The sequence below is a fragment of the Penicilliopsis zonata genome, assembly GCF_001890105.1.
Source record: "Penicilliopsis zonata CBS 506.65 unplaced genomic scaffold ASPZOscaffold_6, whole genome shotgun sequence".
Lineage (NCBI taxonomy): Eukaryota > Fungi > Ascomycota > Eurotiomycetes > Eurotiales > Aspergillaceae > Penicilliopsis > Penicilliopsis zonata.
Window position 1 is genome coordinate 1082621 of NW_019208916.1, and position 12786 is coordinate 1095406.

The following is a 12786-nucleotide window of genomic DNA, read 5'->3' on the forward strand; positions in this document are numbered from 1 at the left end:
CCCGCCGATCGACCACGGGGGTATACCGGGGCGACGCGATATCGATGTAGATCGGTTGTTCCTGCTGTGCACGCCGACTTCTGACAGCCGGGGCCATGTCTGTGAGCAGCACGGGAGGCGGTGACATTGGCTCTTCTTTGATATAGGGTTCGGGAGAATCGACACCTTGCCTTCGATAACGGGTCCGCTCCTGGTCATCATAAACCCTGCGACGCTTCCGTGGCATAAGCTGCTGCTGCTGCTGCTGCTGCTGCTGCGATTGAGGTGGACCCTCGGGGCTTGCACGACCCGAATCGTACTCGGGATGGGTTCGGTCGGAGCTGTAGTCGCGGCGGGCCTCTCTCAGATGTTGAACCGAAGGAACCTTTGCCACAGCGAGGGGTGAGACATGCGACGGTTGGGGCGCGGCGGGGGAAGTGATATGATTCCGAATCACTCTCACGTCTCTCGAGGGCGAAACCGACCGCCGAACAACATAGGCATGATCAGAGTCGTACGTTCGGCGTCTCGCGTTGCCTGCAAATCCTTGGTGATACTCACGGCTCTCTTGTTGCCGGTGGTCCATCGGAGGCACGTCGGGGGCCGGGGGCGAATACTCGGGCTCCTCCAAAACGTCGGCTGCTTGCTGGGCAGAGGGATGCTGCTTCTGAGAAAGGGTGGGCTGGTCAGCGACAGGGTAAACATCTTGCATCTCGCGATCCGATCCACTGTGGTTGAGGGCCTCAAGGCGTTGCAACTCATCGGAATCATGGTCTACTGGGGCATTAGAGGCGCCATCCTCCACACGAGGGGGAACTGGCCGCTCCAACCCTGGAGACGGCTTTTGCTGACTGCCAGGCTGAGGCGAGTCAGGGGCTCTACTGGAGTAGAAGGAATTCTCATCAAGCGATTCGCTGGGCGCTGCGGCTGCTTCTGCTGCTGCTGCGCCATTAGGCATGGGCCTCTCACTCGGTTCCACGGGCTTGACAATCTCCAGCGCTTTATTCAACACGTCCGAGACATCGAAGTCAGGCTTTGCATCTTGAACAAACGTCTTCTGCCGTGACTCGAGTCTCCTCTGGTCCAGCTGCTCACGCAGCGCTCTCTCCACCCGCTGCCGCTGCAGCTGTATCTCTGCACGGACGAGATCATCCGACTTTGTAAGGAAAATCGGATCGATTTCCGACGTCGGCTTGGGGGGAGTGCGCGAAGACGGCTCCTGCACCGCGACAGGCGTTGCACCGGCGCTTTCGGCCGTCGCCAACCGATGGGATCTCTTCTCCGGTCCAGGAGGCGACGGTCCACTCTTCGCTGCCTTGGTCTGGATGGTCGCGACGTTCTGCACGGGTCTCGACGGCAGCTTCCGCACAAACTGCTGCGGCACCTTGAGTCGGGGGTGAGTCCCGGTAAATATCTCATCACTGATCTTCAAAATCTTTTCAAACTCCCTCGCCTCGTCTGCCATTGGCATCGCGGGCGGAAGACCACCGGTCGCTACCGTCGCTGCTGCATGGCCTGCCATGGCGAGGAAAGCCACGCGAAAGCGACCTGAAAAAACACCAGCCTGATGGGAAACCCCTAGTCAGCCACCATCTGGTACGTCTGCAGCTCGCAGCTTTCGCCTCACACCGTGTCGCGTGGAAGGGGAGGAGGTGGTCTGGGAGGAGAGAGAGTTGGCACTCGCCAGGCTGAGAAGGGGAAACTCGCTTGGCAGTTGTTTGTTAGGCGGGCTCCTAAAGGGCAGGCGGTGAAGAAATCCCGTGATGATAACCAGGAACGTATCACACCCCGCCTGCTTTGCTGTGACCAGGTCCAATATTCTGGGCTCCTGCTGTTTAAGAGAGCTCTTCACGTCTAGAGCAGAGTATCTGCCTTTGTTGTTACACTTATTAACTTTATTGAGAGTTTTGTGATTCAAGTGTGGCCTTTCTACGACTCGACGTGGCACGAGAGACGCTCTAGTTCGAAGGATCTGGACAATGGCAACGAACGGCCAGACGAACGGTGCAGCGGATGCGAGGCCTGTTTTCTTCTTTGATATTGATAACTGTGTATGTCGATTGACCGAGTGTCTTGTCTGTTGTGGTTCTGAACGCTGATACCTGGGTTAGCTTTACTCCCGAAGTCAGCAACCCCGGCCCTAGGTACAATCTGCGGATGGAATATTGACATATTGCATCTGCAGAGAATAACATTCACGATGAAATGCAAGTCCTAATAGGTGAGATGGATGATCATCTTCCACACTGAAGAGAGACGCCTTGCTAACTTGTGGCGGTGGTTTAGATAAATTCTTCGTCGAACACCTCTCCCTCAGCGCGGCAGATGCGACAATGCTTCATAAGAAATACTACCAACAGTACGGGCTTGCGCTGGAAGGGCTAACACGGCATCACCGGATCGATCCCCTCGAGTTCAACCGCGAAGTGGATGACGCTCTCCCTCTCGACGAGATTCTCTCACCCAACCCTGTCCTCCGTGAACTGCTCGAGGATATCGACACGACGAAAGTGAAGCCGTGGCTGTTGACAAACGCCTACGTCACACATGGGAAGAGGGTGGTGAAACTGTTGGGTGTGGCAGACTTATTCGAGGGCATCACCTACTGTGATTACTCGCAAACGCCGCTGGTGTGCAAACCCAGCCAGGACATGTACGCAAAGGCAGAGGCAGAAGCCGGCGCTCCGAGCACAGAGAGCTGCTATTTCATAGGTACGTGGGTGGCTTCTCGACTCATAATCTGGACTGACTAACCGACGGCGAATCTGGCTTCAGATGACTCTGCTTTAAATTGCAAGCACGCGCAGGCCCGGGGGTGGAACACAGTCCATCTGGTCGAACCAGAGCTCCCCCAGCCCCCCGCGCCAGTGTCAAATTACATGGTGCGAGATCTCGAGGAGTTGCGGACTCTATTCCCCTCTTTATTCAAGACAGGGTCCAAAACCATGTAGTAGTCAAATCATCCTTAGACTAGATTTTCAACACACTTTCATGCACATATAGAATTCTACACACCTTCCTCTTCGTGATTCTTATCTCCTACTGCCCTGTATAATCTGTTTCCTGAACTGTCACAGAAAGCACTTGTCAAGGCACCCATATATTGATGCCTCAGGCTCGACAGCCGTCCGTCAGGCTAAACCACTTTGGGTGCCGTCCCAAACAGGAATCCCCCATACAAACGCGGTTGTCCCGTTTCACCTGTGCCTGCCACTGCCACCGACGTGCCAAAACGCCGTATCCTGGTCTTGCCATCGCCGACACCGTGAATCTACTGGCTGAATAAGGCCTGATCATATATATGCTCCGTCATCATGGGTGATGTCTCTCCTGGCCAGGTGGTCACATTGACCGACGGACGGCAAGCCACCGTTCGCTTTGTCGGGCCCACGCATTTCGCCGCTGGAGATTGGATCGGGATCGAACTCGACGAGGGAACCGGGAAGAACGATGGAGCGGTTCAGGGCGAGCGATATTTCGACTGTGAGCCGGGCTTTGGCATGTTCATTCGGCCCACGGCCGTCGTGTCGGTCGCTGAGCCGCCGCCAGCTCGCGATGGCAAGCAGCCTCTCAAGAACAATGGCAATCCCACGGCCGCGCCTCGCGGCAGGCCGCAGAGCAGCATGGTTCCTGGCGGGTTAGGTATCAAGAAGCCGAGCGGGCTGTCTGCTACAAATGTCAAAAGGCATAGTGCCACCGCCAGTCCGTCCCCTGCTCCGAAAGTTGCGACGACGCCGCGCACATTAAGGGTAGGTTTTTCTTGAAAAAAAAAAGGAGACACCTTGCTGAAGGTAATACGTGGATTCTTGGCTGATAATATGGGTTGAATGTCGTTTAGTCACCCACCAAATCTCCAACAAAGCAACTCTCTTCAACTTCAGGTCCTCCCTCTAGTCGCATGTCGATGGGTGGTGCTCCACGCCCTTCTCCTGCTATAACACCCAAGGCTCGCCCAACCCCCAGCACAAGGACCTCTATGGGTCCTCCTCCTCCACTCCCTACAACGAGTTCCAAGCGACCTTCGTTATCAGGACCTGCAGGCAGAACCACACGGCCTCCCTCCCAGACAATGTCTTCGGGACCATCTGGACTTTCCAAACGCCCTGCGATTCAGCCCAATCTTACCAAAAGACCTTCAGAGACCGCCGATGGTGGGAGAGACGGGCAAGCAGATGACCCGGAATCCCCCGGCAGAGACGGCGAGAGCGGACTTGCAGAGGGTATCACGTCCCAGGTGACTCGGAGGACATCTGGCACTGCCCGTCCAAACGCTTCTAGACCGAGTCTCTCACCTTTGGCCCAGCGCCAGGCCCAAAGCAATGCGCTGACCAGAGAACTTGATGAGCTTAAAACAAAGCTGAAGGTGATGGAAAAGAAGCGCGCGGAGGACCGAGAGAAACTGAAAAATCTTGAGAAGCTTCAGACGGAACGGGACAAGTTTGAGAGTATCATTCAGAAGCTACAAGCCAAGTATCAACCTCAGCAGCTTGAAATCGGTGATCTACGCAAAAAGCTCAAAGATGCGGAAACAAGGCTCGAGGAAGTCGAGCGTCTGCAGGCAGAGCATGAATCGTTGATGGAAATGGCCTCCCTGGACCGCGAGATGGCGGAAGAAACGGCCGATGCCTTCAAGCACGAGTGTGAGACCTTGAGGCTAAAGGTCGAAGAACTGCAGCTGGAAGTCGAGGTTCTACGGGAGGAAAATGAGGAACTCGGCCAGGTCATGTCACCGGAAGAGAAATCCACTCAGGGTTGGCTCCAGATGGAAAAGTCGAACGAACGTCTACGCGAGGCCTTGATTCGCTTGCGAGATATGACCCAACAGCAAGAATCGGAGCTCCGGGACCAGATCAAGGAACTGGAGGAAGACCTAGAGGACTACCGCGCGGTCAAAGCTCAGTATGAGACTACCAAGGAGAAACTTCTCGTGTCGGAGACCAATGTGGAGGATTTGAAACAGCAGTTGGAGACTGCCTTGGGCGCCGAGGAGATGATCGAGGAGCTGGCGGATAAAAACATGCGCTACCAGGAAGAGATCAACGAGCTCAAGGCAGCGATTGAAGACCTGGAGTCCTTGAAAGAAATCAGTGATGAGCTTGAATATACACACATCGAAACAGAGAAGCAGCTCCAGGAAGAGATTGATTACAAAGACACCCTCTTCAGCGAGCAGAATAGGAAGATCGCCCAGCAAGATGAGCTCATTGAGGATCTCGAGTACACCTTATCTCGCTTCCGAGAACTCGTCTCTACCCTGCAAACCGACCTGGAGGATATGCGTGCCTCCCAGCAGATTTCGGAGGCCGAAGCCAACGACCTGACCACGCGCTCGAGGGCGATGATGGACCTCAATATGAAACTCCAGGCATCTGTGTCCAAGGCCCAGACCAAAACGATCGATATCGAGATCAATCGCATGGAGGCAGAGGAGGCAATGCAGCACCTTTCCATTCTGAAGAACTATCTGCCAGAGTATTTCGATAGCGAGCGGAATTCAATCCTTGCTCTGCTGCGATTCAAACGCATCAGCTTCAAGGCGGGCTTGATGAACACCACGATCCGGGAGCGAGTTTCAGAGCAAGCTGCCTCATCAATCGTCCACGAAGATATCTTTCCAGCGATGGATGTCATCGAGAAGGTCCTGTGGATATCTTTACTCAGTGACCGGTTCATCAACTTCCTCGGTAGCTGCTCTGCAGAGGCTTTCGTTGGGTTTGAAGGAGCCTTGTTCGAGTTGGAGCCTGTGGAACGAACCATCAATTTTTGGCTTGAGGGTCTGAAACGGAACGAGATAGATATGAAAAAGTGCGCGGATGAGCTGTCCAGATCCATTGCACTTCTTTCACACCTCGCCGAGACCCTTCTTCCACTTAATCTGGAGACATTCGCGGATGAGCTCTGCATGGGCTCTCATCTTACGCTGTCTTACCTGGATCATGCTGCTACCTCCATTGCACGGCTCAAATCTTTGGTCCAGGGCAAGCTTCCCACATCTGCCGAGGACGATGGGGAGAACGCCTTCCTGTTCGGCAAGATGGACACCTTTGTCTCTCAAACTCGAGGGCTGAAAGTTGCCATGGGGAAGATTTCTCGCTCCCTTGACGACCTGAGGTCAAGATCGCTGACTCTTTCCAGCGAGGCCACGGAACCATTCAAACAGACGGAGGATGCGGCAAAGGCGCTTTCGGCCCTCGCCCGGAGCATTGGCGATAACGTCGCGCTCTTACTGGGCGAGGAAGGCCGTGCTGAACCGTGGACCCTGGGAGAGATACAGGATACTATGTCACAAGCTTTGGTGTCTTTTGATTCAGCCTCAGGCTCGGAAACTGACAAGAATGACGCTTTGTCTGTACTGAGCAACCGACTTCGTGCACTCGGTAGCTACCTCGAGGATTTGGACTCGATTTCCAATGACCTGTCGCTGACGACGGAGTTTGAAAGACTATCGGCTCCATGGGTCGCCAGAGCCCAGGAATTAAAGTCCAACAAGACCATCTCCCCGGACGCGGACGAGGAGATACGGCGCTTGAAGAACGAGATCCACGAGGCCTCGACGGCTCTAGGAGTCAAGGACAAGACTCTCGAGGAGCAGGCGATCAAGGTTGAACTGCTCGAGTCCAGAATGCGTGAAGCGAACAAGAAAGCGGCAATGGTCAAAGAACTCGAAACCAGGATTGAGGAGATGCAGACGGCCGAGGTAGAACTTCAGGAAGCCTTTGACAAGCAAAAGAAAGATCTGCAAGCTGCGGAAGCAGAACGTGACGATTACCAGACCCGCTTTGAGAAAGTCAAGCGCGTGTCCGGAACTGTCGGGCTTGCCACCACCGCTGATGGCGTGGTGGTTGATGCGGGTGTCTCTCTGGCTGCGATGCGTGAGAACGAGGCTCTGCGGACCGAGGTTGAGAGCCTGCAGGCGGCGGTGCGTTACCTGCGCGAAGAGAACCGCCGGAATAATCTGCTGGACGCGTACTCGGTGCAACGATCCGCAGACCTCTACTCCTGGCTTGACGCACCCCTCACCCAGGCCAAGGCGAGCGCTGAACGCGAAAAGGTCCAGCAGACGGCCTCGGAGACCCGCGACGTCTTTGCCCACCTGCTCAAGTTGACCCAAGAGTCCTGCGTTCCTGACCTCAAGGCCACCATCAGCACGCCCGGAGACAGCGGCTCCAACCGCCTGGCCTGGCGCCCATCGAAATCCCGCCTACGGTACCAGGTGCTCCAGCAACGCGAGAATTTCGAGCGCTGGACCGAATGGCGCGACGACATCGTCAGCCATGAACGGGAGCAGGACCGCGTGGCCGCCGCCAAGAAAGAGCGGATGCTGCGCGAACAAGCTCAACGGCACGCACGCCTCAACTCGGAGCTCGAGTTCCCCAAGGGCCTGGGCCACGGCATGATGGGCCGAGCGTGGCAGATCCTAGGCATGCAGCGAGACGATGAGCGCAAGGCGAGCCTCGCAGGGCGCCCGGGAGGCGTCGTCGACATCGTGTCTCCGGATTAGCGGGCTTTGTCCTGCCTTGCTTTTTTTTTTTCTCAAATAATTAGTCCTCGCTCGCGTTTCTCCAAGATACCCTCGTCGCAGCAGCGTATTTAAGTCTAGAACCCACCCTTTCTTCCCATCTCGATCCCTTGTTTAATATATATTTTCTCTTTCCATGTACACTAGCTATGCTCGGGCTTTAACCTCTTAACCTTGTTGTCAACAGATGTAGATAAGAAATTAGATTTATCTACTAAATAAGCCTAGGGAAACACGAATAGCCGTGGCCTGGTATGGCATTAAGTACTGTAACTAGTGCGAGATAACCAGATGGGTATCTTCAAAGATCAAACAATATAAGAGCCACGCCGAGTCTTAGATTAGAGCGAGAAACCAAGACGAAAGCAAGGAATTGCCAAAAGAGTGGTATCGAAAGGGGAATCTGAAGGGAGCGGTAATTATCTTGGGAGATTGGTTTGAAAAAAAAAAAAAAAGAGTCTAAAAAGCAAGACCGACTGCCGAGTCACCATAACGCGAATAGTAACATTCCTCTCCGGCTGCGTGTCTGGCTTGCAGTCTGTGCTGCCCGGGGCGCATATACTCATCATCAAGAATTTCAGGCACCGTGGGGGGTGCCTGGTACTGCTGTTTTGACGAGACGGGCGAGAAGAGAGGCCGAGGCACGTCGGCGGTGAAGTCGAGGTCACTTCCCACCGGGGCGTGGATGGTCGTGGCGGCCGTGATGGCGCTGTAGAGGGATGGGGTGGTCTTGACGCACGTCATCGTGGAGGAGGTCGTCGATCCACTCAGAGTGCGAGAGCGGCTGTGCAGGGAGGAGTCCTTTCGAGGAGGAGTCGAGTGCGGGGAGGAGTTGTTCTTGTTTGCAAACAGCCACTGCGCGACACGGCTGGATGGTGGGGATCTCGGAGGCGTACTGGGGCAGCTGGCCGAGAGAAGGGGCTCACTGGTCGATGGACGGGTGGACGGTTCGTGGTCCTCTGTAGGAACGGGCGGCAAGGGTCTGTCTAGCAGGTAGATGTCGGCTGAAGGCCGTGAAACGACGGGAGGCGGAGCCTCAGCAGTCCTTCTCTGGTTGGTGGGACATGATGAGACCGGTGAATGATTGATGATTGACCCAAGCAGGTATCTGTTGGGGGAAGAGACGGTTTCTTGTTCCGACAGGGCGGTCGAACTGGGACTCCGAAGAGAGAAATGAGGGATGAAGGGGTCGGAGAGATGGTCCTGGTTCTGCTGGTGCTGTCTGCTCAAAACTTGGCCCATGGTTCTCAGCGATAACGACGGACGAGCACCAGACCCGACTCTTTTCCGAGCCAGCTGTGATGACTGTCTCCAAAAACTTGGCGTTTCCGACGTTGGTGATATTACCGTTGGCGGAGGGGTGGGTAGGCTGGCCATATCATCGAGCCCAAAGTTTTCAAACGTGGGGAGCTCTGATAGCCGATTTCCAGGCCGGTGGATCTTCAGCTGGAGAGGCTGGAACCGTCCCTGCTGCCTAGGCTGCTCGAACTGCTCTGCAGGAGCGAAGGAATGGTAAACATGACGGAAGTCAGTCGGTGCGCTGATCCGTAGCTGCGAGACGGGGGTCGACCTCCTTTTAAAGGGGAAGGTCGCACGGCTGGATGCTCTGGATATCCTGTCCTTGCCCTCCGTCACCCAGGAGGGGAAAACCGGTGTGCGCTGGGGGCTCATCGGGCTGTTGGGGAGACTGTCGTAGACAACCAGTCTCATCGGTGGAACTAGGTGCGGTTGGTTATGGCATACCAACATCTCCCGCTCAATACCTGCAGCCAGCAAGTGTCAGTACGGCGGATTTTCTTTCCTGCTTTCTCACAACGACAGACACCACCTACCTTTCTGTTCCAGAGCCCGCTGGTGTTGTTGCCTCTCGTTCCCTTCCCTAGCCGACAGACAGGACAAGCAGGAGGCGATCCAACCAGTGAACACCGACCCAGCCTGTCGAATTGCCAGCGTCATCGCTGCCCACGCTTCAGGGCTGAATGCCCATGCCTCGCTCGGCGCTCAACGACGACGTTCAGAAGAAAAAGAAGGAATGCCTCAGGCCCAGCCCGTTCGTTGATATGTCGCCTTATCCTCGAGATCTGCCCCGCCCAGTCTGCCTGAGGGAAGGGGGGGGGAGGTGGGGGGGGGGGGGGGGGGGGGGGGGGGGGGGTTCCGATATAAACCCGCGACGGTTTCCTGGACTGACAGCCGCACGAGCTAAAGCTGGACCAGACACACACCTTGATACCATCCTTAATCATCTCTTTCTTCCTTGCAGCGAGACGACGACAGCCAGTCGATGGCCCCTCCCGGGGGAACGGGCCCAGCATGGTGCGTCCGGCGTGCGTCGTGATGGTGTGGTGGTTGCAGACACTTCATTTGTCGGCTGGCGGGGACACCATCACACTGCAGAAAACCTCGCAGACAGGCATTGTCGACAGCCATTCGCCTGAAGGGGAGAGTGGCTATCTGAGAGAAGGTTTGGGAGAGCTGTGGTGGGCGCGTAAAGATTGGCTGTCAAGCATCGACAGGGGACTAACCAGGGCGCTAAGGCTGACAGCGAGTAGATTGCGATGAATAGCCACGAATCGCTCTGATTCTCTCTAGTTTGAAATGAAGCATGTTTCTCGAACAGATGGTCTGATGGCTGTGGAAGATTGTGTTGGCTTTTTTTTTTTTGGCTTAACCTGCCGAGATGCGTCCCGGACAGCGGTTCGTGAAAAAGAAATTGTTTCATATTTACGGTTCCAAAAAGGCATAAAATGGGCAAAATGATATCAAACAGCAGGGAAATGGAAAGAGAGAGAGGGAGGGAGGGAGGGAGGGAGGGAGGGAGGGAGGAAATGAAAAGGCCCGAGATAATGCACACGTCGTGTTCTGTTGCAGAGACGAAGGGGACGGAATATAAATAATATACGGGGATACTAGTTTAAAGAATCACAGTCCGATTTTATCTGTCCCACACGTTGTCGTCGTTCATGGGCCCATATGCCCAGGAGCTCGGTGTCGCGGTCGCTTGTCCGTCATCTGAATCGCGAGGAGATTGGGGTGTGTCGTCGGGTTGAGATGCTTCTTCGACTGGCTCGCCAGACGGTCTCCTATCATCGCACGGGTGCATCAGCAAGGCTGTTGGTTGAGACGTGGAACGAGACACGTCGGGAAGACTTACTCGAAATGCCGATGCTCAGGTTCAGCCCAGGCAGAGCCGAGCTCCTTCTGCGTCTGGACTCGCTCCGCCTCTTCGGCCTCGCGGTTCTCGACTACAAGGTCGACTCGTTGGCTGCGACGGGATTTGCTCGACTGAGACGAGCTTGGGTTACGCTGCAAGGGCCCTGGTGCCTGAGGACTCTCTTTCCGGGACGCGTTGCTGCTGCTGGTTGGATTGGAAACCGATTCGCGACTCAGATTCCCGGGTCCACTGCGGCTCGAGCGACTCTTGCGATGCCTGCGGGCTTTGTGAGCCGTATCTGTCCGTGGAGTCCCTTGGTAGGACCGCGACGAGGGGCCCAAGTGCTGGTCTCTGGGCACTTCATTCGCTGTAATGACAGGATACTGGGTAAAGAAAACATGTCAGCATTTCACCATGAAACAGCATTTCAATTGAAAACACAATTAAACAAGTTCACCTACGTTCCAGTCGCCGAATTCGAGCGCTCGTGCATTGGCAAACAGGCGCTCATCGTCTTCGTCGAGCGTGGTCTCGTCGATCTCACTGTTGGAACGGTATCGTTCTAGAGTACTTTGGCGGCTGCGGTCGCCACGGGCATACCGGCTGGATTCTGCGCCGTACAGCAACGGGGTTCGACTATTAGCCTCCCCTGGTTTCGGGATCCAGTACTTGGCTTTCCCTCCACGCTCATATCGCATCCCGTCCATCACCCGTTTCACTCGCGAGCCCGACTCGGCGTGCGGGATGATGTTGTCACCGGAATCAAAGAACCGGTATTCGTATGTTTCGCCTTTGAAGGTCATCTTCGAATCTTCAATGAGATCTCTGATGCCAAAGGCATCTCGGAGCGCATATTTCACGGGCAAGCGAGCCGAGGAGATGGTCGCATCGGCATAGTCGTGCCACGAGAAGCCATACCAGTGCGAGATGGCAAAAACCGGCATCTCAAAACAGATGAGGCTGTCCTGGATCGCCGCTGCGAGGTTGTCCGGCGTATACCCGGCGACACCGTTCGACAGCGCGCCCAACCACTGCAAGATCGACAGAAAGAACCCTTGCCAGTAGGAAGCGAAGATGATGAGCTTTATACACAGAAACTTGGGAACCGGACGGAACGGTGTCAAGTCGTCATGCAGGCAGACCCAGAAAATCGCGAGAGAATAAAGGCTGACGGTAACACTAATATTGTACACAATTCCGGTCCAGAGGTATCCGGAATCCACACCAAGGTACCCTTCCTTGTATGTGTCGGTTGCTTTCATGACAATGGAAACCAGGGCAAGGATCGGCTTGAGCCATGCGTATTGGAGGATGCCTCGCTTGACGGCAAGGAAGGTATGAGGATCGGAGATGTCGAGTTTCGGGAGGATGTGGTTGAGAGGCCAGGCGTGCGAGACCGGGGGGCGGCCATGGGTCATAATAATCAACGCTCGTTCTCCGCCGAGAAAATTGATGAGCAGTTGGAAGAACGTGTAGATCGTAAATGCCTGCCGCAGTCAATACCCGTCTCTCCAGTCTCCCCAGGCGAGTCCTGTACCTCATATATATCACGGACCGGGTCCAGGAAATAAGAAGCCCTCAGCGATATGATACTAGCCCAAGACGAGGCCGCATATATAGGCACCCTGTATTCATCAGCTCAACCACCTCCTCCTTTCACAGGCCATGGCATCACGCACATCAACAATATCCGGACCACGTATCGCTGAAGAAGCGGTTTGCGATAGTTTTTCCTGTCAACCAAAGCTCAGTGATGGGAAATAGGATACAATCAAAGCCATCGGATCGTACGTTTGAAGCCATATCGACCTGTAGACCAAGGAGGGGCGTGTTAGCCATGGAGCTCCGTGAGAGGGGGCAAGGGAGGTTCGACGACAGCAGGCTCCCCCTGACAGTAACTCACACAAAAGATAACAAAGAGGCCACCAGAGAGGAAACACCAGTCACAATAACCACTACCCGAGCAAGACTCGAGCCTGTACCGCCCCCAGAGGAGCCGACCTCCGTCGTCGACATTGTTCGCGGTACGTGATAAGCCTGCTTCTCTCTCTCTCCCTTTTTGTTTGCGTGGACCCGCAGAACCGTCCCGCGATTCAGCGACCGGTGCAGACCATTATTATCATCAGCAGAAGACAGA

At 55.2% G+C, this 12786-nt stretch overlaps 5 protein-coding genes across 5 annotated transcripts; 2 read left to right on the forward strand and 3 right to left on the reverse strand.

The window, feature by feature from the left end:
* Positions 1–13: 13 nt before the first annotated feature.
* Positions 14–1501, reverse strand: ASPZODRAFT_15901 (hypothetical protein; the record flags this gene model as incomplete). The annotated part of the gene is made up of 1 exon (XM_022726378.1): positions 14–1501. A coding segment is annotated over one exon (1488 nt), but the record flags the coding sequence as incomplete, so codon positions are not given.
* Positions 1502–1572: 71 nt separating this feature from the next.
* ASPZODRAFT_25287 (hypothetical protein) lies at positions 1573–3000 on the forward strand. The gene is made up of 5 exons (XM_022727996.1): positions 1573–2030; positions 2091–2103; positions 2165–2200; positions 2266–2691; positions 2755–3000. Exons 1-5 carry the CDS (start codon positions 1959–1961, stop codon positions 2928–2930), a joined length of 723 nt encoding a protein of 240 aa, XP_022581734.1. The 5' UTR covers positions 1573–1958; the 3' UTR covers positions 2931–3000.
* Positions 3001–3168: 168 nt separating this feature from the next.
* ASPZODRAFT_1923408 (hypothetical protein) lies at positions 3169–5162 on the forward strand. The gene is made up of 3 exons (XM_022727360.1): positions 3169–3728; positions 3818–5000; positions 5051–5162. Exons 1-3 carry the CDS (start codon positions 3294–3296, stop codon positions 5068–5070), a joined length of 1638 nt encoding a protein of 545 aa, XP_022581735.1. The 5' UTR covers positions 3169–3293; the 3' UTR covers positions 5071–5162.
* Positions 5163–7957: 2795 nt separating this feature from the next.
* On the reverse strand, positions 7958–9454 carry ASPZODRAFT_15904 (hypothetical protein; the record flags this gene model as incomplete). The annotated part of the gene is made up of 2 exons (XM_022726381.1): positions 7958–9261; positions 9331–9454. The coding sequence occupies 2 exons, from the start codon at positions 9452–9454 to the stop codon at positions 7958–7960; spliced, it is 1428 nt and encodes a 475-aa protein (XP_022581736.1).
* Positions 9455–10428: 974 nt separating this feature from the next.
* On the reverse strand, positions 10429–12739 carry ASPZODRAFT_132192 (hypothetical protein; the record flags this gene model as incomplete). Its single annotated transcript, XM_022722960.1, has 7 exons — positions 12553–12739; positions 12441–12458; positions 12329–12382; positions 12187–12274; positions 11111–12136; positions 10650–11032; positions 10429–10578 (listed from the first exon to the last, which is right to left on the reverse strand). The coding sequence occupies exons 1-7, from the start codon at positions 12663–12665 to the stop codon at positions 10431–10433; spliced, it is 1830 nt and encodes a 609-aa protein (XP_022581737.1). The 5' UTR covers positions 12666–12739.
* Positions 12740–12786: the final 47 nt, after the last annotated feature.

What these genes read in the sequence shown, in the direction of transcription:
- ASPZODRAFT_25287 (XM_022727996.1), top strand. Translation starts at nt 1,959, where the DNA reads ATGGCAACGAACGGCCAGACGAACGGTGCAGCGGATGCGAGGCCTGTT. An exon ending in TGAAATGCAAGTCCTAATAG is followed by an intron (nt 2,201 to 2,265) that starts GTGAGATGGATG and finishes GCGGTGGTTTAG; the next exon opens with ATAAATTCTTCGTCGAACAC. An exon ending in AGAGAGCTGCTATTTCATAG is followed by an intron (nt 2,692 to 2,754) that starts GTACGTGGGTGG and finishes ATCTGGCTTCAG; the next exon opens with ATGACTCTGCTTTAAATTGC.
- ASPZODRAFT_1923408 (XM_022727360.1), top strand. Translation starts at nt 3,294, where the DNA reads ATGGGTGATGTCTCTCCTGGCCAGGTGGTCACATTGACCGACGGACGG. An exon ending in CGACGCCGCGCACATTAAGG is followed by an intron (nt 3,729 to 3,817) that starts GTAGGTTTTTCT and finishes AATGTCGTTTAG; the next exon opens with TCACCCACCAAATCTCCAAC. An exon ending in GCTGGCGGATAAAAACATGC is followed by an intron (nt 5,001 to 5,050) that starts GCTACCAGGAAG and finishes GAAGACCTGGAG; the next exon opens with TCCTTGAAAGAAATCAGTGA.